This window comes from Embiotoca jacksoni, unplaced genomic scaffold (genome assembly GCF_022577435.1).
Source record: "Embiotoca jacksoni isolate LCO1_2020_lvr unplaced genomic scaffold, fEmbJac1.0.p SCAF_28, whole genome shotgun sequence".
NCBI classification, from domain to species: Eukaryota; Metazoa; Chordata; class Actinopteri; family Embiotocidae; genus Embiotoca; species Embiotoca jacksoni.
Window position 1 is genome coordinate 3,355,824 of NW_027185379.1, and position 27,934 is coordinate 3,383,757.

Here is a 27,934-nt window from a genome sequence, read left to right on the forward strand (position 1 = left end):
CAGTCTCCGATGAGACTGATAAACAACCTGCAGACAGGAAATTGGAAAAAGCAAGGTGTAGAAGACGGCCATCCCTGTTACCCACATTTCAAACCTAGATGAAAGGCTTATTATGCTGTAGATGCAACAAAGAGGCTTTTCCACATCTGTGAATCAAATATATTGTGTTTTAACAATTGTAAATCATGAAAAATTGCTACATTTAAAACATCAGCATGTCATTTAAACACATCCATCTGTGTAGCCTTACATGCTGCTTTCAGTCAGCGACCCGAGCCTTTGTTGGAGCCCCACAAATAAACAGAAGCTATAAATATATAAAATTACAGTTGTTATGATAATTGCTGTTATTTAGCACAACTATTTTGCTGAAGGATAAGTCTTTGTTGTCTCTAAATGGCAGCGTCAACATGTCATGTGCAGGTCCACATGTAGTCGTTTTGCTGCAGATGTTTGGTACCAATACCAACACTGAGTAGGTTGGACTGACAGGTTGTCTGCTTTCATTCTAAAGTGTAAAAAAAAAAAAGAAATATATTCTACATAAACATTACACAGCAGGTTCTTCCAATGTGACACTACACACTACAACGCATGGCACATATAATCTGTATCATCATAATCTGCTATTATTAATTAATAGTAAAACTTGTTTTGGGAGTATTTTCGAATATTATTTCGACCCTCTCACTTTTATTACAGCAACCCAGTTCTTATGAAGACTACACATTGTTTTTAGTCCATGGGTCAAGTTTGAGTCATCTCAGGTCAAAGCAAAAGATAAAGTAATAATATTCCATTCAAGAAAGAAATGACTGAAAGTGATGTGTACATGCTTGTTGTAGCCATATTTCTCGCCATACTATTATTTTTTGCTTTTTTTTTATGCTTATTCTTGTAAACAACGTGTTCAATGTATGTAAGATGAAGAGCATATCATTGTCAAATCTGTTCAAAGAGCAGTCTTTGAGCAGAAAACATCTTAGTCCTCAATCGGTGGCAAATAGTTGTATTGTTAGTTGTTTAGTGTGTCTGTAGCCTCAGTCCAGGCTGTAAATATTCATTATTTAGCTGCTAACAAAAAACAAAAACCTGGGATGAACAATTGTTAAGCTTTTAATTGCTAGGTCTTTACACAGCAATTATGTGACCTCACACTGGCCCCTTTCATTTCAGAGTGGAGAGGATCCTATATCAGACTTGGTCAAACAAACTTGTATTAAACAGAGAAAAAACATTTTAAAGTCTTGTAGATTTGAAAAAGCAATTTTGTCAAGATGTTTTCGTCTTCCGATATAAATTGTTGTTTTGTGTCCTTTCAAATAGCGACTGTAGCACTTGAGGACAGTGAAAGAAAAAGCAATCTCGTTATGTTTTTCTTCAGAACAAAATGCTCAAGGTTAAAGTGGTAATTACGCCAGCAACCCTCAAGCTCCTAATCAAACCCGGACCTGTCTTTGAGAAGTCGACTCACACACACGCTGACTCACAAAGCTGTGATTCTAAACTAAACAAGTGGTGCTTCAAAAAGTCAAAAGGATTAGACGATGATACTACAGACATCAGATATGATCGTGACACACATCTGTACAAAATCCTCAAGTCCATGCTTCTCAAAACTTGTATTCACCTTTAAATGACAAAACACTACAAAGCAGTGTGAGTTGGAGCCATTTATACATTTCTCTCTCAAAAATTAAGATTCCTCTGCAGTGTTTTGGCCCTTTTTATACACATTTCAGATTTTGGAGCATTGTAGTGCAAAAGTAAGATTATCCTCTTTTGCAAGCTATACAGTACGAGAGACTTGATTTGAGGAGGAAGCAGCTGTGCGGCATGGCAAGGTCAGAGGCCTATAATCCGCGGCCTCATTCATGCGAGATTAAAAACCTGCTCTGAGTTCTGATTAAGAACGCAGGGTTAGAAGATTAAAGACCAGCAAACAAAATGAAAGCAGTTAAAGCCCAATCCTGGAATTCATCAGAATACCAAAACCTTAAACTGTCATAACGTGAGATTAATGCAAAACCCCCTTGAACTCTGTCTCTGTCTTGATATATCTTCTGTGTCAGCCTATGTTTTGCTTTTCCCCAAAAATCTGGATGAAGATGTCACTTTGTTCTGGGTCATTCATCTCCACCTCTATGTTATCTTTTTTTTTTTTCTCCTGTTCATGGGATTTTTTTTTTTTAAGTCACCAGCTCAAGTCATTTCTGGACTTGGAGTCGAGACGGTATTGTCGGTATGAATTGACTCAGATTTTTTTTTTTGTGTCACAATACATGATTATTACGAAGTGTTTATGTATGTCCCTTTAAGTAATAATTCCAGTCATTATCCTCTCATTATCCACAGACAGTCTCGATATTTAGGTTGCAGGGATTAGGACACAGGAGACGAAGGGAAAAAACAAGGATTAGAAATGAAAACATCTGGAAGTTAGCTTGCTCACAAATTACTGAATAAGAGAATTTACATATTTATATGTGTGTGTGTGTGTGTGTGTGTGTGTGTGTGTGTGTGTGTGTGTGTGTGTGTGTGTGTGTGTGTACACTAAGTAACACTGTAAGTAACACTTTAAGTAAAACAAATAATATATATGTTTTACAAATGCGTATATTTGGAAAAATCTTTTTTTTACAATTAACACTTGAAATGATAAAGGCACTTGCAAATGACTAGGGTAAGGGGTAAGGGTTATATATTTAATGTATAAATACATATTTCTTCTGCTTTTGTGGCTTTCATGGACTTCACTTTCCCTGCAGGCAGATTCTGTTAGTTACACAAATACAAATTGTTATCTAGTAGGTCGTGTTAAACAAGCAGCAACATTTTAAGATTGATTGCAGGATTACGGTTGTTGAAAAAAGATTCCATATCCACTTTCATTTTGGAACAAACATAAAAAAGCACACAATATATTTGTTGGAACATCAGAACAATATAAACCAAAATCCTTGATATGATAACGTTGGTATTCACCTCAGAAAATACAGGCCTGATACATGAGTTAGCTTTTAGATTCTTTCCTATTTACTGCAATGTTTAACACAATTTAACTCTTAAAAGATGCTGAGTGACTGTATACTGACTGATTACATGCTGAAGTGACTCTTAACTTCATTTTGGGGTTAGTGCAGAGAAGGGGCCTGTGTGCTATTGATAGGATTAAATAATGGGCCATGATACTGTAATCTCCCAGAGAAATGAAAGAAACCAGTGGACATACCAATCCCAGCAAGATAGTGGCCTGATTGTCAGATTAACAGATGGTTGTATAGTGACAGATTACAATCACTCTTGTTCTCTTGTCTTAACAACCCTCCTTGTGTTGCATGTGGAACACTCAAAGCACAAATAAAAGTGCCTTTCAGGATAACATTTCTCACATAAATTATACTGTATCAGAGTATGCATATTTACCCAGTCATGGGGAAATTGTCAAAATTGATCTGTCTAGAGCCAACTGAAAAAGCAAAAAGGATGCCTGTAATTCTGACAAGTTCATTGCTTTACAATAGACTTTGCAAATTGTGAGAATTCAATTCAGCCATGAGTCATTTTTTTCAGTTTAGAAATGCAGAAAAAAAAAAATCCACAAAGCTTAAAGGAAGTCATCAAACAAATTTGCAAAATGTAGATTTTTCACACAGTATGTTGCTTACAATGTAAAAAAAAAGAGAAAAGATTTTAGTGTCTATATTATATTTGGCAGCTGGTTCAGAATTAAAAGTTAGATCCTACTACATCCGCAGTTGTTGATTAACTTGCTTTTCATTAATGTTATTTAAAAAAAAAAATTCTACAATCAACATCAGTCACATATCAATGTTGTCAAACCCTGTTAAAAGATGAACAGTTCACATGAGCAGTTCACTGAAGACGTTATGCTGCTGGTTGAAAGTGCTGCTTTTTGAACAATTTAGAACATTTTAAAAACGATATAGAACTCATCATAATGAATACATTTATAATAATATATATTACAGAGCTAAAATAGTATCTTAGATAGGTGCAGACTTCCTTGTTGTCTTTATGAAAGAGGAACATAGTCTATAATCCTGTTTATCCCTTGACTGGATTTTTATCCTAATGAAGGTGAGGCTTTTAAGACACACCCTGGTCCTCTGTTACAGCACTGAAAACAGTCAGCTGTTGAGAACGAACTGATATCAGATAAAACTGTAAAATACAGTGTGTTAAAGAAAGTGACACACAACAGTTACCAGGTCAAAATCAAGTAATTCAATGATTTTAAAAGTATCTTCCTCCGACAGTAGAGTTCAGTTGAACGTTAAATTTTGACCTGCCATCATGTCATCCATTGACTGAAACGGCTCTATCCAGCTTTAGAGCTGGGAATTGTCAACTGTAATATCTGTATTATTTTAGCTGTACATATACACTGATGGTAACTGAAAAGCTCAGCACCAGATTAAGCCTCTCATTTTCAGTTCCAATTTAAATTTTAAAATGAAAAACTGTTCTCCACTGTAAATACAAATATAACAATCAAAACTGCAGGGTGATTCCCTGCAGACTGCTGATTCTTTGGTAACAATGAATACAACATTAACATGCGAATCTCATTAAATGTTTGGGCTTTCAGGATCCAAATCAGCACCATGCAAAGCAATAAATCATAACAATCCATTGGCTAATTTTTTTAGTTGTTTGTGATGAGTCACTGGATAAACACATTGTAATGATTATAGATTGAGGTAATGATGGACTCAACAGTCTGTAGTCATAGCCATAACTATTTCAAACTTGAAATTCTGTCACATTGTTCTCAATGTGAAACAAATGTAAAGACAAAACAAAAATCAGTCAGTGTTACAAATAGTGGGCAAGAATAATTTCATTGCATCAGCAGGATTTTCTAATCTGTGTGACACAGGACCTAAAAACTTTTTACTCCAAAGTGTTCAAAATGTACCTAATGAGGATGTTATTTAAAGGCTAAACCTGAGTGAGGTGAATACATGTAGAAAAGGTGATTCAGGGATGAGAGAGGGTATTATTGAAGCTGGTGGAATGTGTTATCAGCCAGTGTGGCTGAATCCAGAGCTCATCTCTTTAAACTCTACGTTCTGCGCTTTGATAAACTATTTAAACCAATGTTTTTAAATGCACGACTCATTACACTGCTTTACACCAAAGTTAAATTAATGCAAGCAAAGTGATTTGCAAATGTATAAAAGTTTGTTAGTCTGAAGTACTTAACAATGCAACAACAGGTACAGTTTGTTTGCCAAAATTACAACCCTGGAGATATACAGTTTAGTGCATTAGCATATAAAAATAATATGTGTAATAAAGTAGGTTTTCTAGAGTACAGGCCAACAACAATGACAAGATGACCTGAAGTTACTAAACTCAAAACGCCTTGTCTCTGATAACATGAATATAGAATCTTATGAAAATTGTTCCCGAGAAAAAAAACAATCAGTCAGCTACAATATGAAAGAAACTAATTTTACAAAATCTTGACGCAACCCCAACATTTTATAGATGAAATCAAAAGTGCAAGACCTTGTCTCCATCCAATAAAGGAAACGACTGTGCATGCGGAGGGAGGAGCGATCAAAACCAAAACAAGCAAAAATGAAAGGTTAAAGGATGTAATGTTCTCACATAACTTTAGTCATTCTGAAACAATTCCAACATGACGGAACTTATACATGCATGTTCATTAACTTCATATGATACAAAAAGCAAAGCAAAAAAAAAAAAGTACAGACATTAAGCAACTTGATGAATAAAATCTTGAGGGAGCACTCAGTCAAAAGCAAATTGGAAACAATCGTCAGTGAATAAATGAAGATTTTTTTTTTGGAAATACATGACTACATACAAAAGTGGTAAGTAGTGCAGTTATGTCAAAGTTTCTGTGCGCTGTAAGTTTGAAAATGACAAATATTCCATGACAGAGTCCTCTCAAACCTACTGTATTGCAGTTATTGAAGTTAACGGCAATCATGCCCGACAAGACACCACTTACCAACACTTACCCACAACATCATGGCATGAAAATGACATTTCTCTCACACAAAACAATCTTACAATGTTTTTGCCAAAAAGAAAAATAAAAACAGCAAGGCCAAGATGGTCAAGTGTCATGATGTCAGAAGTCAACAACCATCTGCCATCATAAAAAGGGTTTCTAATGTATTCTTCCAATCAAGACTAAAAGGTTTTGTGTGCTCTACATAAAAACTACTGAAAACACAAAACTCTGAGTTAAAAACATGTTTGTTTTGATTGTAACAAAGCAGTTCCACACATTCAGAATTCACATTTTTACTGGCCCAGTGATTACTGTAGTCCTGCAGAGACAAAGACAACACAAACGTGTGGTAGGTTCATAACAATCTCTGTTGGAGTCCCCCAATTCGTTAATACTTGTTGTGCCATTCGCACTGGCCGACACTCACCTCCTCGATGTCCAAGTTTTTTCTGGATTTGTAAATAAACTCTCCAATTGCTACAAAAACTGAGAGGACAAGTCCAGCTGCCAACACAATAAAGATCCCCCCTATGTTCTCCACACCCAGGGCACTGGCCTCTTTGCTGTCCTCTTCTGGACAGCCATTCCCTCGCCACCATTTCTCCTTCATCATGTGCAGCTTCCCTTCCTCCTGAAGCTGCAAGATGGCGATGGTGACTTTGTCTCTGTAAGGGGAGCCTACAGCAGGAAACACCAGGATTATGGTGACATCTTATAGACAGATAGGGACCATCTTTTGGTTAATAGTTTGTTACTCATCTCTCTTACCAATTGGGGTTCCCACACCATAGCCCTTTGAATCTATCAAGCCTCCAATCTGTGTGAGGTTGCAGTTGCGCTGGCTGATGTACTCGATGCTGGTGGACTCCATCAGAAGAGCATAATCTGTGGTGAGGACCCTCTGAATCCCCTCCCGGTTGTTTTTCACCAGTGCTGTGTTTTTCCTGCTGCTCATGAAGGCCCACATTTTCTCATAAGTGGAGATCTTAGATTTCTGTTGAGTCAGAATTAGGATTTATGGAGGATTAAAACAATGTGTCTTGATGGTCAACACAACAAACAACAACACAGAGTCATAAGCATAACAGATAATGTTGATACATGGTCGGCACTTGTATCTAATATTTAAAATGAAACCGTATTTGCAGACTATCTAGAGCTATTGCTGTGATGCATGGCACAAATGGGATGTGACAAGAGAGAACAAATCTTAAGGTTATTCAGTTTGCACCAAACATTCAGATAAACTGCTGGCAGTGCTGCAGACAAAACAATAAATCCTTGAGATCTTTGTGGAACACTTGCTCTTGTTAAACTGATGTATGAGGAAGTTCCTAAGATAATCACTCTTTTTTTAACCCAGCTCAATCTTCTGCCAACCCATCAAGGCTGAAAATCACTGAGGACAGATGACTCAGGGGTAAAACTTGTCAGGCAAATTGAAATGTAAAGTGGTATTTACATCCCTTCTCCACTGCTGGACTTTTACGTTCCCATTTCCTGTAGAATGGAAAGAAGGTTACCTTAAAAAAGGTCATTGTGGAGCCATCTCTTACGGCGCCGTACTCTATTTTGGTCTGCTTGGCCAGGTCATCTGCAGAGTCGATGGGTGAGTCCATTCTCTCCACAGTGAGGAAGGCAGCCAGGTTGGCAGTGTATGAGGAGATTATGATCAGTGTAAAGAACCACCATATTCCACCAACTATCCTTGTAGAGAGGGCTTTAGGCATCAGTTCGGATCCTGTAAGGAAACAGCAGAAGGTACGTTATCAATTCTATAATCATATATATCACGAGACAATGACGTCTACAGCGTCTGACTACTTTGTCTTTTTTTTTTCCAGGCACACTTCAGACACTACTCTATACATGGATGGTTAAAGGAGCTCCACCCAAGGGAAACTCCTGCCAGGTATGAAAATAGCATTATACAATTACAATAGCAGTGAGCATTACCTTGCTGCATAAGTGCTCCAACTCCAAACCAGACACTATTTATCAGAGTGAAGTTGTTTTCAACTACATCTGAGTCTGGGTTGCAGGGGTGAGGGTTGTACCATTCATAGGGAGTGAATCTGAGGGAGATGAATTAAACAGAGTTACTCAGGAAATATTATACAAAGACTATTATAATACCATATTTAGATCCTTGGAAACAGCTGATTCATTAAAATGTACATTTAGCCTCTTTTTTCAGCTCTTGTTTATGAAACTAACGCAAACAGGGAAAACTCATTCTGACTCAGGGGAGCCCGCTGGTCTGAGTAGTAAGGCCCGTACCACATCGGCAAAAATGTCCCGAGTGGCAGAAGCCAGCTGGTCAAAAGAAGGTCATTCTGACACAGTGGTTATACTGCAGCATGTATAGATGCTTGTTGCAGTCCAAATTAATGGGTGACTATTCATGAATCCAAATGGCCTTTTACATACAGGAAGTCAAAAGGGTCAAACAATATGAAATTTTGCCTTTAGCTAAACAATATTGTTTGATGTGCAACCAACCAATTCATTGGCATCTGCTATTTATCCATAAAAACAGAATTATAACTACACATCCTAAACCAGCTTTCAACCTGTATGGTAACTGATATTCAGTATAATGTCACTTTTTTGATACTAAGTGGCCAATCTGTTAAGTTTTAGAGAGCGAATAACATTTAACACGTGTAAGACAAATCAAATTATTTCTCTTTTTTCCCCATTCCTGTACAAGTTTACCTGGCAATGACAAACAGTACACAGCTGACACCAAGGCATGCCAGCAACACATACATCCAGATGTCAGGAGAGAGTGGGTTGAGGAAGGAGAACACTCCTGGATTGGTGCCGTTGGGTTTGTGGTAGAGGATGCTGATTCCCAGCGTCATGAAGGGCTTGGAGAAATCGATCACCTTTTCCCTCACGTACGTGATAGTGAGAGGAGCCACGGCGAGGTCAGCCACCTGGTCCAAACAAAAAGCACACTCAGCTGACCCTGTGGATCACTTGAAGGTCTTCTCCCTTACAGTCAGATTGATTGATCAGTACTCACGTGATCAATGAGTTCTCGCACCATACCGTTCCACTCCCCCTTGTCATTCTGAGCTCCATATTTGCCATCTGACACCAGCTTTACCTCGTAGGAGAAGCCCAAAATGTTGGAGAGCTCTTTGAGCAGGTCGAGGCAGTAACCCTCAAAGCGGTCATTTCCATACAGCGGCTTGTCAGATTTCTTGTACATGACATAAGGATTTTCCTGGTAGAAGACAAAGGACTCATCAGATTAGTTTATTAGTATTAAGACATGTCTCATCAAATGCTCACTAATGATTTTTCTGTCCCTACCAGAATAGTAGTGACAATGAGCGTCCTATTGGCCATTGAGTCTGTGATATTTGCAGATGAGTCCTTGTTGATTTCTGTTAAATTCAAGCCTGTCTGGGAATTCCAAACACCAATCTGAAAAGAGTAAAACATCCAAATAACAACACTGACTGTACATCAAAGATCTGTTGCCCCGAGTAACCTTCAAATGATCAAGGGAAATAATGTAAATAAGGGAAAAGAAACAAGAACTGGGAAGCAGGAAAATTACAATTGAAGAGCCGACAGAGATGAAAGAGTCGTGAAGGGGAAAAAAAGGAAAGGAACACGAAACTTGAATTGCCACGTGAAATGCAACATTTCTTCTCTGTACCTGAACCTTTTTTTTTATGAAGGGCACACATCACAGAGAGCATCAGGTAGGGTAAATTAGTGTCAACGTTCCTTTAGTGTGCCGGGGGCAGCTAAAGTACCGACCTTTTTCCACACTTTATTCAGGCGGTTGTTGCCCGTGATTGTCTTGCAAAAATAATAAAGAGAGAGCATTTTAATCACAGAGCCCTGAACTTAATAATTACAACAGTGATGGTGACTTAAGGCAAAGTGGAAGATAACTCCTCCGGTAACATCTCGTATCGAGTGTTAGTTTCAGTTATTACTTGAGTATAATTTCTTTGTAGTGATGATAACATTAACAGATAACAGGTTTCTTAATGACCTGCCAAAATTGAGAGCAGCATTGTCAACGTGATTAAAGGATCATCTACAAACCTATGAGGGTTAAAAAGACAGCAGCGACTTACTTGAAAAAGTAATGTGTCAAAGCAGTTCAAGAAGTTCTTTTTTGAGGCCTAATTAGGACACCAGATTTCTGTATTTTTCTCAAAATTATTCTGTATATTCTTTTATCTTTCAGCCACCTGAGGTAAAAATTAGGTTTCAGTGAAAAGCGATGGCTTTGTTTGCCTATAATCATCCTATTCTACTTTGCTACACTTCAATATCTACGAAACAGCCTGTTCTGTCAGTATAAACATGGGTCACATAATTCACCTTCTCCAAGCCATCCTCCTTGAGGCTGATGACATCTAAATCAAATTCTTTTCGCAGGCCGTCCGTCTTGTTTATGGTGATTTGTCCCGTCAAGCCGTTCCATTGTGCCTGTGGCAAAGAGAGGAACAAATGTAAACAAACAAGTTTTTATTGTCATATACATGAATGCAAGATCAAGCAGAGGCCTGGAAAAATTACAACTGTTCCGAAGAAAATGAATAATTGATGAGTTCTCCATTAAGCAAAGAACGCTGGCAGAGGCTAACTGCATTGTAATGGACATTTTTGCATTGGCTGGATCCTCGATGAAAATATTAAGTGTCTCTGAGTCTGTAACATGGTGGACCGTGATGTAAATGGAGCAGGCAGGCATGGCCTCTGTCTGAACAGAGAGCAGCGGGTAGGCAGCAGTGCTCAGAGAAATCAGTTGATAATGAAGTGAGCTCAGTGGAATAACAGACAGGTTTTATCTCTATTACAGAGGCTTCATAGAAATGAGCTGCATCTCAGTTCTGCTCTGACAGAGGACAAAACCTTTTTTTTTTTTTGTTATATCCACAACTCAATTCACTGAATTTAGATCTTTGGACATCCAGGACATAGTGTGTCATGGTTTGCTATTTTTCTGGCTGTAAGTAAAAGTGTACTGAAAAGGACTTCCAAACTAATTCTTTGTCTGTCAAACCTAAGAGATTAGTGGGTGGGGTAGACCTGAAACAGTTGCATTACAAATCTAATCATAGATTGATGAAAAGGCTTCAACTGCTCTTTATTTACATATTATCTCTGAAAAACCAGGTTACTTATGACATTCCATTTAAATTGCTTCTGCACTTCATGAGACAGTTTAGCTGGTGTTCTTTGGTATGCAGTTGTAGTTCCCAGTAAAAGTGATCGCAAAGAGGCTCGTGGATTATCGTGAGGAAGCATAACAGCGATAAACTGTTATGTTTTTGAATGGACGTTGCATTTTTCCCAGAGAACAGAACATTTATATAACAGGCAAACATGGGAAATAAAGTGTGGTTTGTAAGAGAAAAACGATGTGTTTTTTTAGAGACTTCTATCGATGCTCACAGTGATGCACGTCACTGTGTGTTTGCGCTCAGAGACAGAAATTATCGGGGGCACCTTGAGTAACGCAAAAAGCTCTAAACCGCTACCAATCCTACAGAAACTCTAAAATCAAGGTGATTATGCTGATTTAGTGTTATGCTACGCCGTGTATTAGATATTACAAAATACAGCATTCTCAATATCATTAAATTAGCAATACATTTCATGTGTATTTAGTGATGCCAAACAACACGAAGCCTTTGTGTTGCATCATCTTTTTCTTTCAGCTTTTAAACAGGAATTCAAATGAGCGAGCTTGTAAGTGAAAATAATTCCTTTCAGTTCAATGGAACTGAAACAAATGTTTCCTGTGCCGTTAGTATGTGCAGCAAAAATAAAAAATAAAAAACAGACAGAATGTAATCTAACGTCGTCCTTCTGAAGCGCTACACTGCTTCACTTGCTTTACGCCCTGATTTAAATTCAAAAGAAAATTCATGTGGGCAAAGAGAAATGCATGGTGATGGTAGAAAGCACACATAAGATTCATGATGACTCTTCATCACATTTCAACAGCCCTCAATTTCAAATGCAAAGATCTTTAACATGTGTAGGAGGTTACAGGGTATCATTGGATGAAGTGGCACTTTGATGAGATCACTTCACACGGTCTTATTGCTTATATCTATGAGACCTACTTGACAGCTAAATCCAGATTTATTCTTGTCATTAAGTCTCTTTTTAAATCCTCACCAATCAAAAGTGTCTCTGTCCCGACTGACCATGTGTCGGTGTCATTACTGTACGTGTGGTGATGGCATGGATCTTCTCGGATTGGAGACACCAGATGATATTCAGGATAAGAATGAGATTTAAGCATTTATGCCAGCATCTCAAACAAACATGTTGTGCACAACCATTCGTCTGTTTTAGGAAAACAGTCGAAGTTCACCAAATTTTCTTGAACTTTGAGTCCTTCATAAAACTGTCTTTAAAGAACTAAACTTTCCCTGTTAAGCACAGCATTCATTACTGCAGGCGAAATTGTCATTTTACTGTCTCACCCACACAAGTGCAGAGTTCAGGCTGAGCTACAGAGCAGCACCCCAGATTCAGTGTCTTGCTCAAAGGCACAACGGATAACACTGGCTGTTAGTTCAGAACACAGTCTTAAAGGACCGTACCAGTACTTCTGCATGTTTTTACCTATTTAGATTCAATTCAGTAAGTGAGCTACTTCTGATAGTTTCTCAAAAACATACCGCAGTGTGTTTGTGAGGGAGTCATTGCAAAATAAAGAAATCAAATGGATAAAATTCTGAAATTGTCAGATCGAGCTTTGTCAGAATAAACAGACCACTTTCAGCGCCGACACAAACACAGTCAGTCTTTTTCATTGAACTACATTGTGATGCACAATTTGGGAGTGAGATACACAACATGATTCTTAGATCAATGGATTTACTACTCAATGTTAACTGATTGAAATAAAAACCAACAATACATCTGAGAAGGTTTCAAACCTCTTAACTTGATTTTGCTAATGAATGGACACCAATTATTGAGATTTGTATGTGTTCTTAATATCAATTTTAATCATGCCAGACAATATTATTGCTCCACTGTCCAGCAGCTTTTAAAGCCATTCAACCAGTCACCTGATTTCCACCTGCCCACACACACCAGCACCTCCTTCCTCTAATCAACTTCCAAGTACCAAAACCACATTTGAAACCCCCGTGTGTTTATGTGAAGTACTGATCACAAGTCTAATGACGGATTCATGACGCTCATAAAAAGCTCATTTATTCACACTCTCCGGTCTTCGGGCTTGTGACTCTCAATATTCTGTCCCCACTTACGATGTAAAGCTCATTGGTCAAAGAAACATTTAATTAGAGAGTACAATATTACAAGAGAGTCAATCCAATTCAAATTCAAATGTCTTAGCCGAGATGAGAAAATCCGCTCCCACAATTAAACTGGGATAATTACAACCAACTGTCAGTGGTAGTGCTATTGGGCTTTTGTCTCATCTGCTGCTACATCAATAATTAATTCATATATATATGTGTGTTTTAAACAGAGTAAGAACCACACTACAGGATTCTTAGTGTGGAATTCTTCAAACAGAGAGGATCTAGAGTAAAATTGTGATCAAATCTGATTTAATTTTATTGGTCCGTTTTAGTACATTCTCTCAAACCTTTAATAACCTGCCTGCATTAAGCATTCATACAAAGAGCAGCATCCAACAGCTCTCATCCATAGCCGTTTGACAAACCTTTAATCTGAGAAAGCTCAAACATGCAGGCACATGATGTCCAACCTTCTGAGAAAAATGATTTTGAACATAATGGTCAAACACACTCCTCATTCAGCAGATCTCATCTTCTGACTGTGTTTCTGCTCTTGCACCAAAGGAAACAGCATAGAGGCGGATGGATGGATGGATGGATGGATGGATGGATGGATGGATGGAGGAAGACTGCCACACTTTCATAAACCAAACTCACGTCTTTAAGCAAGTTCATGAAGCGCGATCCAAAGCGCCAGGGTTTGTGTCGGTGGCACTGAAGGGAGCTGACAGTGATCTGGGAGGTGCGTTGCGAGGCAGCAGCCACCATGTAGACGGCATCGTACATCAGAGCTGCTTCAGTCTGAAAGGGAAACACGGCCGCTGTTAACTTCGTTCAGCGGGGATCAAAAAACCACGTCATGCACTTAATCCTATCTGGACTGTGGAGGTAAATGCACAGCAGCACCAAAACATACAAGCAAACCCCACAGAGAGCAATCAAACAAGCACCCATCATCAGCCACTATGAGCACAGTAATTTTACAATACAAGTAGAATACAATCAGAAAACAGCGTGGTGGATTCTGACTCAAGTGTATGCGGTGTTGTGCTGCTTACCAAAACAGGCTTGAGTCAATACATAGATCTATAATTACTAGTGTTTTAGAAAGGCATTTTGGCCAGCAAAAATACAACATACAAAGAAAGAAAATCACATTTGAATTCAACTTCATTTACTTCCTGTGCCTAACGACAAACTGTTTTCTGTGTAAACACTTACAGGCTGTCCATATACAGTATGTTCAATCCATCATTTAGCTGTGAGGACCTGTTGAGCATGTTGCTGTTGCTGTGTTTCCACCAAGAGGACATTGTCATATATTTATGTTTACCTTCAATAATTTGGTCATTTTGTCTGGACTGTAAATCATCTATGCTGCAACATCTATTAAATCTCCGTCCATCCAGAGAGAGGGCTGCTTCCTTTTTTCTCTCCCTGAGGTTTCTCCCATTTTTCTTCCCATTTTAATGGTTTTCTGCGGGATTCTTTTCCTTAATCCAAACTGAAAGTATGTTCTAAAATCTGTTGGGGGAAATTTGGGCTTTGCCATATGAGGCTTTATAAGTCAAATTGGCTTGACTTGTTTACCCTTGTTGGCCTTTCGACTTGGAAGACATTTTGTAATGAAGGGAAGAAGGTGTAAAGTAAACTCACTGTCATCATCCCCTCCATCATTCCAGTCTCAGCTTTGGAGGGAGCCTGCAGTCGCTCCATGGTCCACCTCTCCACCGCCGACGCCACCTGAGGATTGTCTATGTTGAGCAGCCTGAACCCCGTCATGTTGACCCCACTGTAGCGGTACGGCTCCAGGTCAAGGGCGAACAGATCCTGTGGAGGAACAACGACATCGCTGCGGAATTAATGTGATTCTGCTTAAAAAAGACCTCACAGCAAAGGTAAAGTAACACTCGATTAAAGCAGGGGAACAACAGACACTGTAATACCATGGAATTATGCCAAGGGCACCGAAACAACATCCAGCAATCTCATTATAAAACAAACCACAGATGTTTGAGTTCATCTGCATAATCTTTGCTTAACAGAATCTCCAGGTGAACACAGACATCTAAACTTGTGAAGGATAAAAGCACACTTAATTAAAGCAATGGAACAGTGTGTAATTATGTTGCCGTGGTTACCATCATACTTATCAATCTTTTTTCCCTGGAAAAACCTCTGGAGTCAAAGTTCCTGTGCACACTTGTTTAAAATACAACATATCTTTCATGTGTTCTTGAGAATAGAGACACATTTCTTACCAGTGTGGTGAAGAAGAAGTGGTAATATTCAGTCATCATTCCCATGGACAAGATCTAAACAGGATGAGAGACAGTATTTCAGAGTTTTTCCTTTAACTCCAGCCAGAATAAATCATGTGCTCTTCCCCCTAAAACCAAGGCAAAACTAGGCATTACATCCAACAATTGTATGGTTTGCATGGTTCACATTCACAAGTATCCAAGTGAGTATGTGTCACAATTTGCTCATGTGAGCGTCGTGTCTCCAATTAATCTTCTGTGCAGCTGTTGCTTCTAAATGTGTATGTCTGGCTCAGAAATAGGCTCTGCTTGGATTTGAAAATGAACATAGGATTTCTGAAGGGGATAGAATTTGAATAATCTTTGCACGTAGTGAATATTAAACCAAAAGCAATGCAGACAAGCCAAACTCACACACAAACTATTCTCCATTGAAAAATCTAATTTGGGTTTCTGACAGAACAATATACATTTTAGGTGAATGAAACCTCACTGACTTGTGCCCGGTGGTACTACAAGCTGGTAGATGTTTGTGTTATTCACCTGCTTGAGGACATCAGCAGATGTTTGGTAGGAGCAGTCAAAGATGACATAAAACTCCTTTCCTTTCTTCATCTCTTTCAGCAGGGGACGGGCATCTTTACTTCCTGTCGGCAGCTGGCGGATCTTGATTTTAATGCTGTATCTGGATGGAGCTTTGATCAACTCTTGCAAACGAATCAGTCCTAAAGTCAGGAGAAGACCGTTATATATCTCAACAACCACATGTTTTCAAGAAACATAGCCCATCTTTTGAAGGCATATTACATTCCAAATAAAAAGATTATTCATGGTGCAGATAAGAAAGACAATCACGGTTGGATTGTGCTTTTGAGTTATTTCATTGTATTGAATTTTTAAAAATACATCTGCTTCTTTAACTGCGAGTTAGTCTCAACTTCTATTTACCTTTGTCACAAGGTTTAAGTGGCTTTAATGAAGATAGTAAACAAGGTGATTACTGAGAAATACAAAACAGCTTCAGACCTGTCGTCAGTTATTTATAGTTCAAATTCACCATATTAACTTGTATTTCCTGTCACATCATAATAAAAATAGTCAACTTTAATACATTTAAAAAAAATTCTGCAGGATCACTCAGTTTAATGGTAGCTTGTTTGATTATATGCAAACATTTACATTTTTACATTCAAATGTCTAAAAAAAATAATAATAATTGTACAATACGTAACCGACTGTAGGTGGTAGACTACTGTTGTCTCGAACAGTAGCAGTTAGCATTAGCCTTTGTCATAAAAACCCTCGTTTAGTTCACTTCCAGTTGTTTTGGTTTAGTCCCTTTATTTTGAAAGTATTTGCCGGAAGTGGTTGTTGTCTGCACTAACGCTAATTTGACTAATTTGCTTTTGCAGTTTTCACTCTGACCACTGGAGGGCAGTAAACATTCATAATCTGAGCGGTCGTCTTCGCTTGGAATAAAAACAGGTTTTTGTGGCTTCACTGTTTTGTTTGGTTTTATCCGGTTTTAGCCGACTAGTACAAGTCGTGCTCACTGCCCTCTAGTGGTCACCGTGAGAACTTGTAATATTGAATTAATCAAGTTAGCGTCAACATTCGGTTATAGCGTTTTATCTTTTCCGGTAAGATTTTAAAAATAAAACCTTAAACTTTAGACTTTAAACCAGTAAACCAGCTAAGTTTGTTAGTCAGACAGGAAATGAGGTTAAGGTGCCACGAAATAGACATGGCGCGGGAGTTTGAACGCTGCAGTGGTACAATCTATTTCCCGCGGTAGAAGGATTCATATTTTTTAATCAGATTCTTGCTCCCTCTACAAAAGACCTTTTACAGTAACACCGGACGACTGGATGACCCTCTTGACCCAGAACAGGTGCTGCTGTCGGGCCAGGTGAGGACACTTTACTGTGACTTTGCAAACAAAACGTCAAAAAAAAAGTAGGAAGTCCATGAAGCCCTTTGGTTCAGGACTGCAGTATTTAGCTGCACTCTGGTATGATGTTTTGGTACAGAACCCCTTTGTACTGTGGGCATTATTATTCATAGTGTAAACAAGGGCTGCAACTTGTTTTTTTGTTTTTTTTTTCAAATAAGAGTAATCAATTAACACAAATGAAATGAATTGTCTTTGTGTGCTTTGTTGACTGTTGGTTGACTGTGATGAAGGCCACAAGTCATAAGTTGGTCTAACCTTGTTGCTGGAATTTGGACCTCCTGCTTCCCTTGACTTTATAATTAGTCATATCATTTTAGAAGCGCATCAACAATCTGTGGTGTAATCCAGATGATTTTAGCTATTTTCATTTGGAAGAAAGATTTCAAATAAGGTCCAGGGAAAGTTATTACGATATCGACTGAAGGAACATAGGGTCAACATTACCAGATCGTTTCTTTATATTATTCGGGAAAAAAATGGAATATTGGTTTTCTGAAGGTTTTAAAGGTCTTGAACGAGGAGGTTCAATTCTAGATTTTTTTTTTTGTTTCTGAAGAATCTTCTGCTCAGCTTCAGTTTAACAGTGTGTTGCCCCACTTCAAGGTCTCTTCCCATCATTGCTCCCTCTGAAAATCTGATGTATTGCAATTTTTTTGGCCATATGAATATGTACTGTACTGGCAAGTAGGATTTGAGCACCTTGTTATTTTGATTATTTGTAATATTTAGCCATTTCAGCTGTCTTAAAGTTTTGATTGATGTACAGTCTTTCCTGTTAAAGTCTGCGCTTATTTGTGTCACACTTGTCTGCTTTTGTCTTATTTCTGTGTTTTGACCTCAAATTTACTGCTTAAAATAGTAAAAACAACAGTTTCACTCGACTGTAAACATATCTTTTTTGAGAGTAGTGTACATTATAACTCATTCATCTCATTAATAGGTCATTTCATTCAGGGGTGCTACTGCAAAGACTCTTGCAGGGGTTTGTAATAAACTGGCAACTGAGTGAAACGTATGCACACATGCAAAAGTAAAGTGTGCTAAAGTCCTGCTGGCATCAAATCGCTGAAGACATTTACTGATGTCTGTTTTCTCTGCTGTTTTGATTTCTGAAACTGGGATCAACAGCATCTCCGTTTTGTCGGAGAATCTCATCTCGACTCACCAGTTGCATCCTCGTAGACCACAGTGACCGTCTTCCACTTGTAGTACTGCACTATGTCCAACACAGCTCGGCTTATAGAGGCATATTCGGGGTAGAGGTTAATGTAGAAGCTGTCTTTGTTGTCCACTGAGGGATGTTTCCAGCGTGTCTGGATGTGAGGGACCTCCAGGGCGTTACAAATTGACTGGACCGCACTGACAGACGAGCTGTGGGACGGGCCAAATACAGCCCCAACGCCAAGCGCCAACTGGTCGCAGGCTGAAGTGATGAAACAGAAAGTGGTGAGAAAATAAGAAATCAGCAACAGGAGAGACACTGGAGTCAACAGCAGTCTCTTTTATTGATTCTGAAAAGGCTTTTTAAACGTGACCTGAGATGATCTTTACCTCTTCTTGAGGCCTCAAAACTGTCAAATAGGTTTATTCTCTGGATGTCGTAGGTCAATGTGGTGTTTGGCATTAAGGTCCGGTTCCTGTTTATGTTGGTTACAGCAAATTTAAAGGCCAGTTCTTCGACACTAATGGGCTCATTTTCAAGCGTCTCAAAGATGCCGCCTGGTAGGAGAGAAGAAACAGGGGCGGGGACGGTGTTAGTCGCACCACACTGAGGGGACAGCAGAACAAATATTGAACGTCTGACCTCACACAGCATAGACATTCACATCCAGTATAGAGTTGTTGTTTTTTTTGAAGGTCATAATTTCCTATGTACTTTTCCCACATGAAGCTACTGAGGAACCAGGCTGACTTCTCTGACTTCAGCCTATCTACATGGCCTGAACTTCACAAGTTGACACAAAAACTTGTACTTAAGTGTGGGCTGATTTAGCTCGGAGGACCTCCTACACATTCAGTTCACAGATAACACATCTAGGAGGTTAACTTATCCAGCTTTACATAACCTTATTAAAACGCATCGCTTACCATCTCTGCTTCTTTTAAAGAAAAAGAAAATATTTCTCTCAAATTTAATAGACATAGCTGCACTCTTTCACCTCGTAAAGACATATTTGTAATCTTTATCAATTCTCTTGACAACATTCACCTTCTGTGAAATCACACTTACACAGCAGCGTTATAGTATCACATAATCAATCCCACAAACTATATTAAGAGTAAAAGACTAAATGTTTCTGCTGCCAAACATGACTGCCTTACAATCTAACTCTGATACTTCACTCTCTAAATACCTGCTTTCTTACTTTTCCTGTCTATCGCCCAGGTTTCGTTTCAACTGATTAGTTGCCATTTTTAGTGTTTTCAAGTGGCAACACTTTAGGGTTAATAGTTGTGCTTGACTGTTTTTTTTCCGCAGCATCTGTGATTTTTACTGTGAAGCGTGTTTCTGCTGCGTGAGATGACCAAAGGACCGTTGTGGTGGTAATTTAGCATGGCTTCAAACGAAAAGTATTATATGTAAAGATCGCAGCACATCGGTGACTTGTGAATACCACAATGAAAATGCAAAGCTAGCATCTGAGGTTTGACTCTTAATGAAGAGCTTCTTCGGTGAAGACTCTCAGAAGTTAGAAGATGCTGTCGTGGATTAGCGTCGACTACTGTTGTTGTGTTGAAAGTCTATATTCTAAGACTAAAACACTTTCCATTTACTCAAACAGTTTTTTTTTGTATATTACTTGTTTTGTCTCACATTTTAAAACCCAGATCATCAGTTTACAATGAAATAAAACAGGAAGTTTTCACATTTTGGAGGCTGAAAACAGGAAATGTTTTGCATATGTGCTTGAAAACATTCCAGAAGTTTACAAAGTTTGTCAATTATTTGTCTGTCTCTAATCAATTAGTCGGCTAATCGTTTCAACTGCCCTTGTGCACACAGATAAGGGTGCACGAGGGTTTCTAGTCTGCATTTACACATTCGATTATTTTATACTTATATATAGCACGTTGTTTTCATCTCTGCTTTGAATCAGGAGCAGAATCAACTATTAAGGTTGCTTCACACGCTTTGGAGGAGCCGTAGTCCACCATAATTATTGAAAAGGCACCACATAATAACCTAAAGTAATAACTAAGATGGGATGACAGACATGCACAAATATAATAAACCAACATGTGACACTGAAAATGTGTGCTTCCTTTAACAGCTCTTTAAACAGTCTGACTATACTATGTGATAAACTCTGACCAATGTTTTAAAATGAGGTGAGACCACAACTGTCAACATTTCCTATAGAGATACATTTCTTTTTGAAATTCCCTCTTCAGCTATGGTAGCTGCGTGTGCCAGTGCCACAGATGATGTTTCAGAGTTGAGAAGATCAAACTGAAAACCATCCAACTCTTAATCCATCGCGTTGCTCCAGAAAGATGGCGGGTCTAGCCCCAGCTGGCAATATTGACTTATATTACTCCAGCCAGGCACGAGCGCTGCATATAATGTTCTCTAAAGCGCCGCAATGAAAACCATTAGGATTTAGACCAGAAAAATGCAGGAGATTGTCACTGCATTGTCACCACCACTGCATAGTGCAGGTCCAGTGCCCTTATCCCTGTTCATCGGTTTCAACCCGAGCCTTTCAAATGTAAATCTTTAAAACGTTTCGGCCTTCAGCGATAGGATTTCTAACGTGCAGGGTTAAATGTTTGTTCTCACTACATTGACATTCACAAGTGTGACAGACTCGAATGCAGTGCTGAACCGTCAGAGTAAGCTGGTTTCTTTATCCTATAACAAATAACAAATAAGCTGTTTTGGTCACGTGATTTTTCTTACAACAGAAAAGGAAGGCATTTTAAAAGCTTTGGCATTTTCCAGAAATGATTATCAATCATTATATTAATCATCAAGTCATAAAGATGCCATTTAGATTCTGCAAGAGTTTGCAAATGACCTCACTTCAACACTGAGGCTACAGATGGTAATAGGTCATTGCACTCTGAAACAGTCTTTGAAGAATTTCCTGTGAAATTGTAATTGATTTGGAAGGAGAAAAGGCCTTTAAAAAGCTCCCCTTGACACCCTGATTGTGAATGACCTTTTTCTTTGGAGTAGCATAGCCTCAAACCCCAAACTGAGAGAGCCTTGTCTGGACTCCCTGGTCACTAAAAGCATGCTTGAAAGTGCCAATCCTAATTATGGTTAGCAAGCCTCAGTGAGCAGCTGCTGCGACCTGTTAAAGTCCTTAATTCTACTCACTGGAATATAAAATTCTCAGGCAAAAATACAATTAGCATCCCCAAAATATACCAAGGAAACATATTCCGTTTCACAATCTTTAATGTGATTTTTTTTTTCTGTCAATGACTTTTAAGTATAAAATGGGAAATTAAGATGTATTTTGGCCTGCCAGTCTTGAGGTTGGTTTGCTTAAAGTGCAGAGGCTGCAGCAAACGTCAGGCTTTGTTAAGGATTCGCCAACAAAATATTCAAGTGGCAGCATCACAGCATTTTCAATCAGTGGTTTTGTTTTTCTCATACTTCAACAAGGCTGTGAAAAATGAGAGCCTCATTGATGCGAGAAGAAACAATTGCTGCTGTTATTTTGATCTGATTAATATATTTTGTTTTTGTTGACCTGTAATTAACTGCATTGTTCCCTTTAATGCGAGAATTCGGCTGTACTTTATGCAGCTGTGTATTGATGAACAAATACAAATGAAATAAAAGTTAGTAATTAAAAAAGCATAACTTCATAGAGCTCTATACTGCTCTATGGAATTATTGTTAGCCAAAGATGCTTCAGGTAAATAACAAATTGTTCTATTTATGTCTATTATTACATTTTCAGTGAATAATACTATTCGGTGCACTGATGCCAGTGTGGACAATAAACTGTAGAATAACCTCCATTATGTAGCTTTTCTGTGTCACAAGCAGGGATGGGTATCGAAGTTCGATTACAATTGGAACCGGTTCCAAAAAGGCGCTGGCGCATCGTATTGATAATCTCCAATGTAAACGATTCTGCTACCAATACTTGCACAATCAATTTAAAAAAAAAAAAATCGTATTTATTATTGCCTCACATTCGTTATCCTGCACATTTTATCTCACCAACCCAGCTCTCTCCGTCACCTGCTGCAGCTCCAAACAGGCATCCGCCTGCTTTGACTGACAACGGTGGAGAGAACAAACTTTAAAAGTGTGGTCGCTTTTCACTACAGTCGATGCAACGATTCTTTTGCATATGAGGGTTGAAACATGACAAATCTGTCAAGACATTCAGTAAAACTCATCACAAACAGGCAGAGAGATGCAAAGTTTCCAACAAGATTGAAGTTCATGTGTCGGTGCTCCAATATGAAGGCAGCCTGCAGACCACACACAGAGTCAACTAAATTATACAAACATGGTTAAACAATTAATAGTAACCATTAACCAGCTGATAGTTGTGGGTGCTTTCATGAATTTGGTCTAAAATGGTCAGAGCATCATTTGAGCTGTCGGTTAGAAACTCATAGTTTCCGTTTTATTTCACTCAGAGCAGGGGCAGATTAAAAGTGATGTGGGTGGGTCATTAGTGATGTGGACAGATCATTAGTGATGTGGGCGGATCAAAAGTGATGTGGGCGGGTCATTAGTGATGTGGGCGGATCATTAGTGATGTGGGCGGATCAAAAGTGGTGTGGGCGGAACATTAGGGATGTGGGCGGATCATTAGTGATGTGGGCGGATCAAAAGTGACGTGGGCAGAACATTAGTGATGTGGGCGGATCATTAGTGATGTGGGCGGATCAAAAGTGACGTGGGCAGAACATTAGTGATGTGGGCGGAACATTAGTGATGTGGGCGGATCAAAAGTGATGTTGGGGCTGCAGGTAAACTACTGCACAGTAAAAACACTGTCAAAGAAAAAAGTACAGTTCTCGCTGCCGTTTGCTACTCAAGAATGTTAATTTAGATATACTACATGATGTGGTGCTTATCCTCCTTAAAAAAAAAAAAAAAGAAAAAAGAACCAACTTGTGTCAGAGTATTTAATCAATAAGCAATTTAACTCATTTGTGCCAAAAAAAAAGTGATGATAAAATATTTGTTGAATCTTATATCTTTTATTGTTATGTTTAAATTTTTTGTACCAAACTATGCAGAGAAGTATCGATACGTAATGGTACCGATAAGCAGTATCGGTATCGATTAAATCTTAACAATACCCATACCTAGTCACCATTGATGTTGCCTCTGTCTAGTCGGAAAGTGGATCACACAGTCTAGAAGTTGTCTCAGGTATTTGGAAATCAAAAAGCTCTGAATGCAGCTCAATACAATAACATCATAAGTGCTTGGAATTGGATACTGATCTTGATTTTTTTTTTTTTTTTTTAGTTTCCTGTCTATTCATTCTTTTATAGTAATATACAACATAAACAATTTGATATAGATCTCTTGGTGATGAAAGAACTGTGACAAACATATGTCCCAACTGGGACATTTTATAGTTGAAAAAAAGAATGTGTCAGAGGTTCCTCTGGGTAATTTTGATTATTGACATTGTTTTTACGCCAATCAAGACTCAGGGCATGATGATACTATATCAATCCTTTGTGAAATGATTTTAAGTAAGATTTGGGTATATGTTTATAAAATAATATGGATCTTGCATGGCTTGTGCAAACCGATGCTGTGACGTGTAAATAAACCTGCCTCAACATAAGCCTCTGAGCCACGCTTGCTTTTTGAGTATCACTCCAAAACGGGGTCATGGGATCGTGGCTCACTGCATCTTTATATTTTGCTATATTTACATTTTACGGATTCAAACAAACCAATACTGTCAATGAGATCCATTTTCAATACTGATACAGAGAAGAGTGAACAAGCATATCGTGCCATCTGTTTGCAGATGACACATGGATCAGTGCACTCCCTAAATAGGCTTTTGGCAAGAAAATGACCAAAGAGACATGAAGGTAAGAGATGCCAAGGATAATTTATACTTCAGTAATTACAAGTTTAAACTTGGAGACGCAGGCTAAACTGTAAAATTAAAGCAGACATTTTCTTCCCAGCAATTTATTGTCCATTGTAAATATCCAAGAATGTAAGCATTCAAATGCAAGTCCTCAAAAAAAAAAAAAAAACTTCAATAATTTCTCTACATTAAAACTCCACTTCCCTCCTTCGTCACTCATTATTAGAACTCTCCAGGTTACTGTTTTTTGTATTACTGCTTCATGATTAACGTTACTGAGAGGAGATGTCTGAGAATTCTTGCTATAGCTACCATTAATTAATTAACTATAATTTTCAGGATCACTGAGCTTCCATCTCATCTTTAATAGGCCAGACAATGCTGTGGGGCGATGCATGCTAGGAGGTCAGAAAAACAAAAGATTCTGTTGGTGCTGCAGGCAAATTCTGATAAACCCTCAGGCTGTGCTTTTTATAGACTTGTGTTCCTCCCTTCGGTGCAGAGAGAAATAAAAAAACAACTTCTCACAGGTTGTGACAGGTGGATCAAACTTTCTTTAATCCAGAACCCCAAAGGTTAGCATCAAGAAACTCATCTTCAGCTCATGAATTTTAACCTGTGTTTGTGATTTTTGTGATTCTGTGTAATTAACACATGAAGGGGAGTCTTTTAAGGCAAAGGAACACAATGACGTAGTGTTGTGCTTTCTCCCTTCTCCCCATCCTGTGCCAGTACCCAATGAGACCTCCCACCCCCCACCCAACAACACCACCAGCAGCACTCCAACCTGGGCCCATGCCAGACTGTGAATGAATGAGGAGGTCCTAACCAGTCTACTATGTTCGTTTGATGTGGGGCACTGAGGTTTCTCTGTTAGTAGGAGAGCTGCTTGCAACCAACAAAACATTTAAACTAAGTAAAAATCAAGATTATATTTTGGATTAATACGTGCAAGTAATTTCCAAATCCACTGGATGAAAAACTATTAACCAGGGAGATGCGAAACATCAAGTATTATTATATTTAGTGGCTGACTTAACATCACATGAAGTAAACCGTTAATAAACAAATCAAATCATATATCACCAAAACAAAGTATGCAAACAAGAGTAAAAATGAATTCAACAAACAGGGAAATATTGTGAAAGCCAAGCTACAAGCTGTTGCTTCCTTGGTCTCCCCAATGATGAGAATTGGTCGCTGCCTAAGTACCATATTTGGGGAAGAGACTTTCTGCAAAAAGAAGATTAGTGTTAGTTGCTTAAGGGCTTGGGAGAGAAGATTTACCATTATTACCAACCCCAGTGAAAAGAGTGGAAGTCAGTCACAATCTGATGACAACACTTGCCAAGACAGAGAAATGTTAATTGAGCCAAGCCACACACCATATGGGAGAGATTAGGATGTGTGCGGGTCATGAAGAGAATGACAAAGATTAGGTGGCCTCGGAGGGTGATAGATGATTGAGAGAGATTAACAATATGGAGCACAGATCGGGACTGATGAAACCAGGAGGTGGCACCAGCCTATTAGCCTTTAAAGTTATGCAACGCTACATTAATCAAATTGTTAAAGTCTTTAGAAGTAAAGGAAATTCAGAGAAATGTTGTGTTGCCGCGGGCAGTAAACGGAGCAGAGAGTCCGGAGGCCTTGATTTAAAAAGTCATTTTTGTGATGCAATCTTTCTTACCCATGAGAGGAGCAGCGGATAACCAATGGGAGAGGAGCTCATAGCCAGAAAGCAAGCCAACACCAGCTCATTGTTACCAACTTACATCAGACATCAAAGAGGGGTGGATTGAGAAAGGGCTCTGTTTGTTTAATTACAAGTGATTGAGGTTGAAAGTCAACTCTCAAAAGGTTTAACAGACAGCTTTGGTCTCAGATCCACATTCACAGATGTCATTAAACATCAGCGAGCACCAAGCTGATACATTGAGTATGTAAGAAAGTTTCACTGAGTGTGCCCACTCTTTTTTTAAATGCTTGTTCTTTAGCGCTGTTTCCTTCACAACTGTTGGTACAGTGCAACTGTGTGCCAAAGACACCATTATGCCAACACTACACGCTTTGCAGATGCAGCAGTAGGCCAACTTAATCACCAATCTCCTTCTGGTCTGTGCTGTCAACATGGAAGGAACAGAGCGAGAGACTCAGGCATTGGCCAACCAAAATGGATTAACATGGTTTTGAAAAAAACAAAAAAACAATGCTGTTGTTTCATTTGAACAACCCACCACTGTCCTCGCTAAAAGAAAATAATCCAATCATGAAATTTGTAAGGAGACTGCGCAAACATCACAACAAATAGAAAAAGTCACTATTGCATAATACAATTTTTAATAACATACTGTATGTCTGCGAAACTACAAGACACCGATTATATGATCACACGATACAGCAACATGAATGTGAAAGTGACACAACAACAGATAAACATTCAACACCTAAAAACACTGTGTTTTAGGTCCTATTTACTCGGTATAGTAACAATGTAATAGTACGTTTTAGTTGAAGGTTAAAGGCTTTTTTGCAGCCATCGAAACTGTACAATTGCTCTGAATAGATATCCTTGCATGGCATTCACACGTATAATAATTTATCACCTTCTCTGTCTTTCATTAAATTGGATAATTATTCATTGGTCTTTAGAAATGAGTAACACAACATGCTGCATAAGTACTGAGACAGATTAAAATGCCATGCATTATGATAAAGCCACACAAATATGTTGTTCTTCTAAATTGCAGGCTAGATCTACAATATAATTAATGGGAAATGAGATGCAACCCTGACTGCATAATCATGTGGTCAAATATTAAAACAGCTAATGCGCTGTTTTAATATGTACATCAACAGTTAAAAGGATTGACATAAAAAAATTTAACACTTTTACGACTTACCAATTCTCAGGACTTGCTGTGAAGTGAGCCAAAAGTCTGCCATAAAGTACAGCAGGGAAAATAACAGTCCCTTCCTTTTCACCATGGTCATTCCTCCAGAGTTGAATTTAACATTGATCTAAATTTTATTTGGTTTTTTTTTCCTCAGTAATTCATGCCGATAACTTGCCAGTCCTTGTATCTGTCACGAAAATAAACTGGCATCCGACCCACATCCATCCCTCACACATTGTGATGAGAAAAAAAAAAAAAAACACACTCCACTTGCACTTGTCACTGATCAAAAGAGCTCCAGTTTTCCCATTTTAAAATCCTTTATATACCAGCAAGGTTCTGCTTCCCATATTCACTGTCCAGACATCCTTCTTAACATGTTTTTCCCGGTGCACACTTGAATTGTAGGTTGCAACTGAGGAGGAGGACTGTGAGCTCTGCTACTGCTGTCAAGTGTCCAGGAATAGAAAACAGTCTCAGGCTACGACCTTTCAAAAT

The 27,934-nt window shown here is 38.6% G+C and overlaps 1 protein-coding gene across 3 annotated transcripts; it reads right to left on the bottom strand.

The window, feature by feature from the left end:
• Positions 1 to 5,460: 5,460 nt before the first annotated feature.
• On the bottom strand, positions 5,461 to 27,890 carry LOC138205307 (glutamate receptor ionotropic, kainate 1). 3 transcript variants are annotated; one of them, XM_069161209.1, is made up of 17 exons: positions 27,443 to 27,890; positions 19,051 to 19,218; positions 18,665 to 18,922; positions 16,089 to 16,270; positions 15,546 to 15,599; positions 14,941 to 15,114; positions 13,942 to 14,085; positions 10,370 to 10,477; positions 9,794 to 9,835; positions 9,338 to 9,451; positions 9,045 to 9,248; positions 8,732 to 8,955; positions 7,970 to 8,088; positions 7,537 to 7,754; positions 6,782 to 7,007; positions 6,441 to 6,691; positions 5,461 to 6,332 (listed from the first exon to the last, which is right to left on the bottom strand). In XM_069161209.1, exons 1-17 carry the CDS (start codon positions 27,531 to 27,533, stop codon positions 6,138 to 6,140), a joined length of 2,772 nt encoding a protein of 923 aa, XP_069017310.1. In that variant the 5' UTR covers positions 27,534 to 27,890; the 3' UTR covers positions 5,461 to 6,137. The 3 variants fall into 3 exon arrangements, with proteins under 3 accessions (XP_069017310.1, XP_069017311.1, XP_069017312.1); XM_069161210.1 differs by lacking the exon at positions 9,794 to 9,835; XM_069161211.1 differs by lacking the exon at positions 9,794 to 9,835 and having other exon boundaries at positions 6,240 to 6,691; positions 27,443 to 27,889.
• Positions 27,891 to 27,934: the final 44 nt, after the last annotated feature.

Bases quoted from the DNA above. Each gene is read 5' to 3' on its own strand.
- LOC138205307 (XM_069161209.1), bottom strand. From the start codon at position 27,533: ATGACCATGGTGAAAAGGAAGGGACTGTTATTTTCCCTGCTGTACTTT. The intron at 9,249-9,337 runs GTAGGGACAGAA...GTCTTCTACCAG, and splicing joins TCATTGTCACTACTATTCTG to GAAAATCCTTATGTCATGTA. The intron at 6,333-6,440 runs GTGAGTGTCGGC...TTGTCTCTGCAG, and splicing joins AAAACTTGGACATCGAGGAG to GACTACAGTAATCACTGGGC.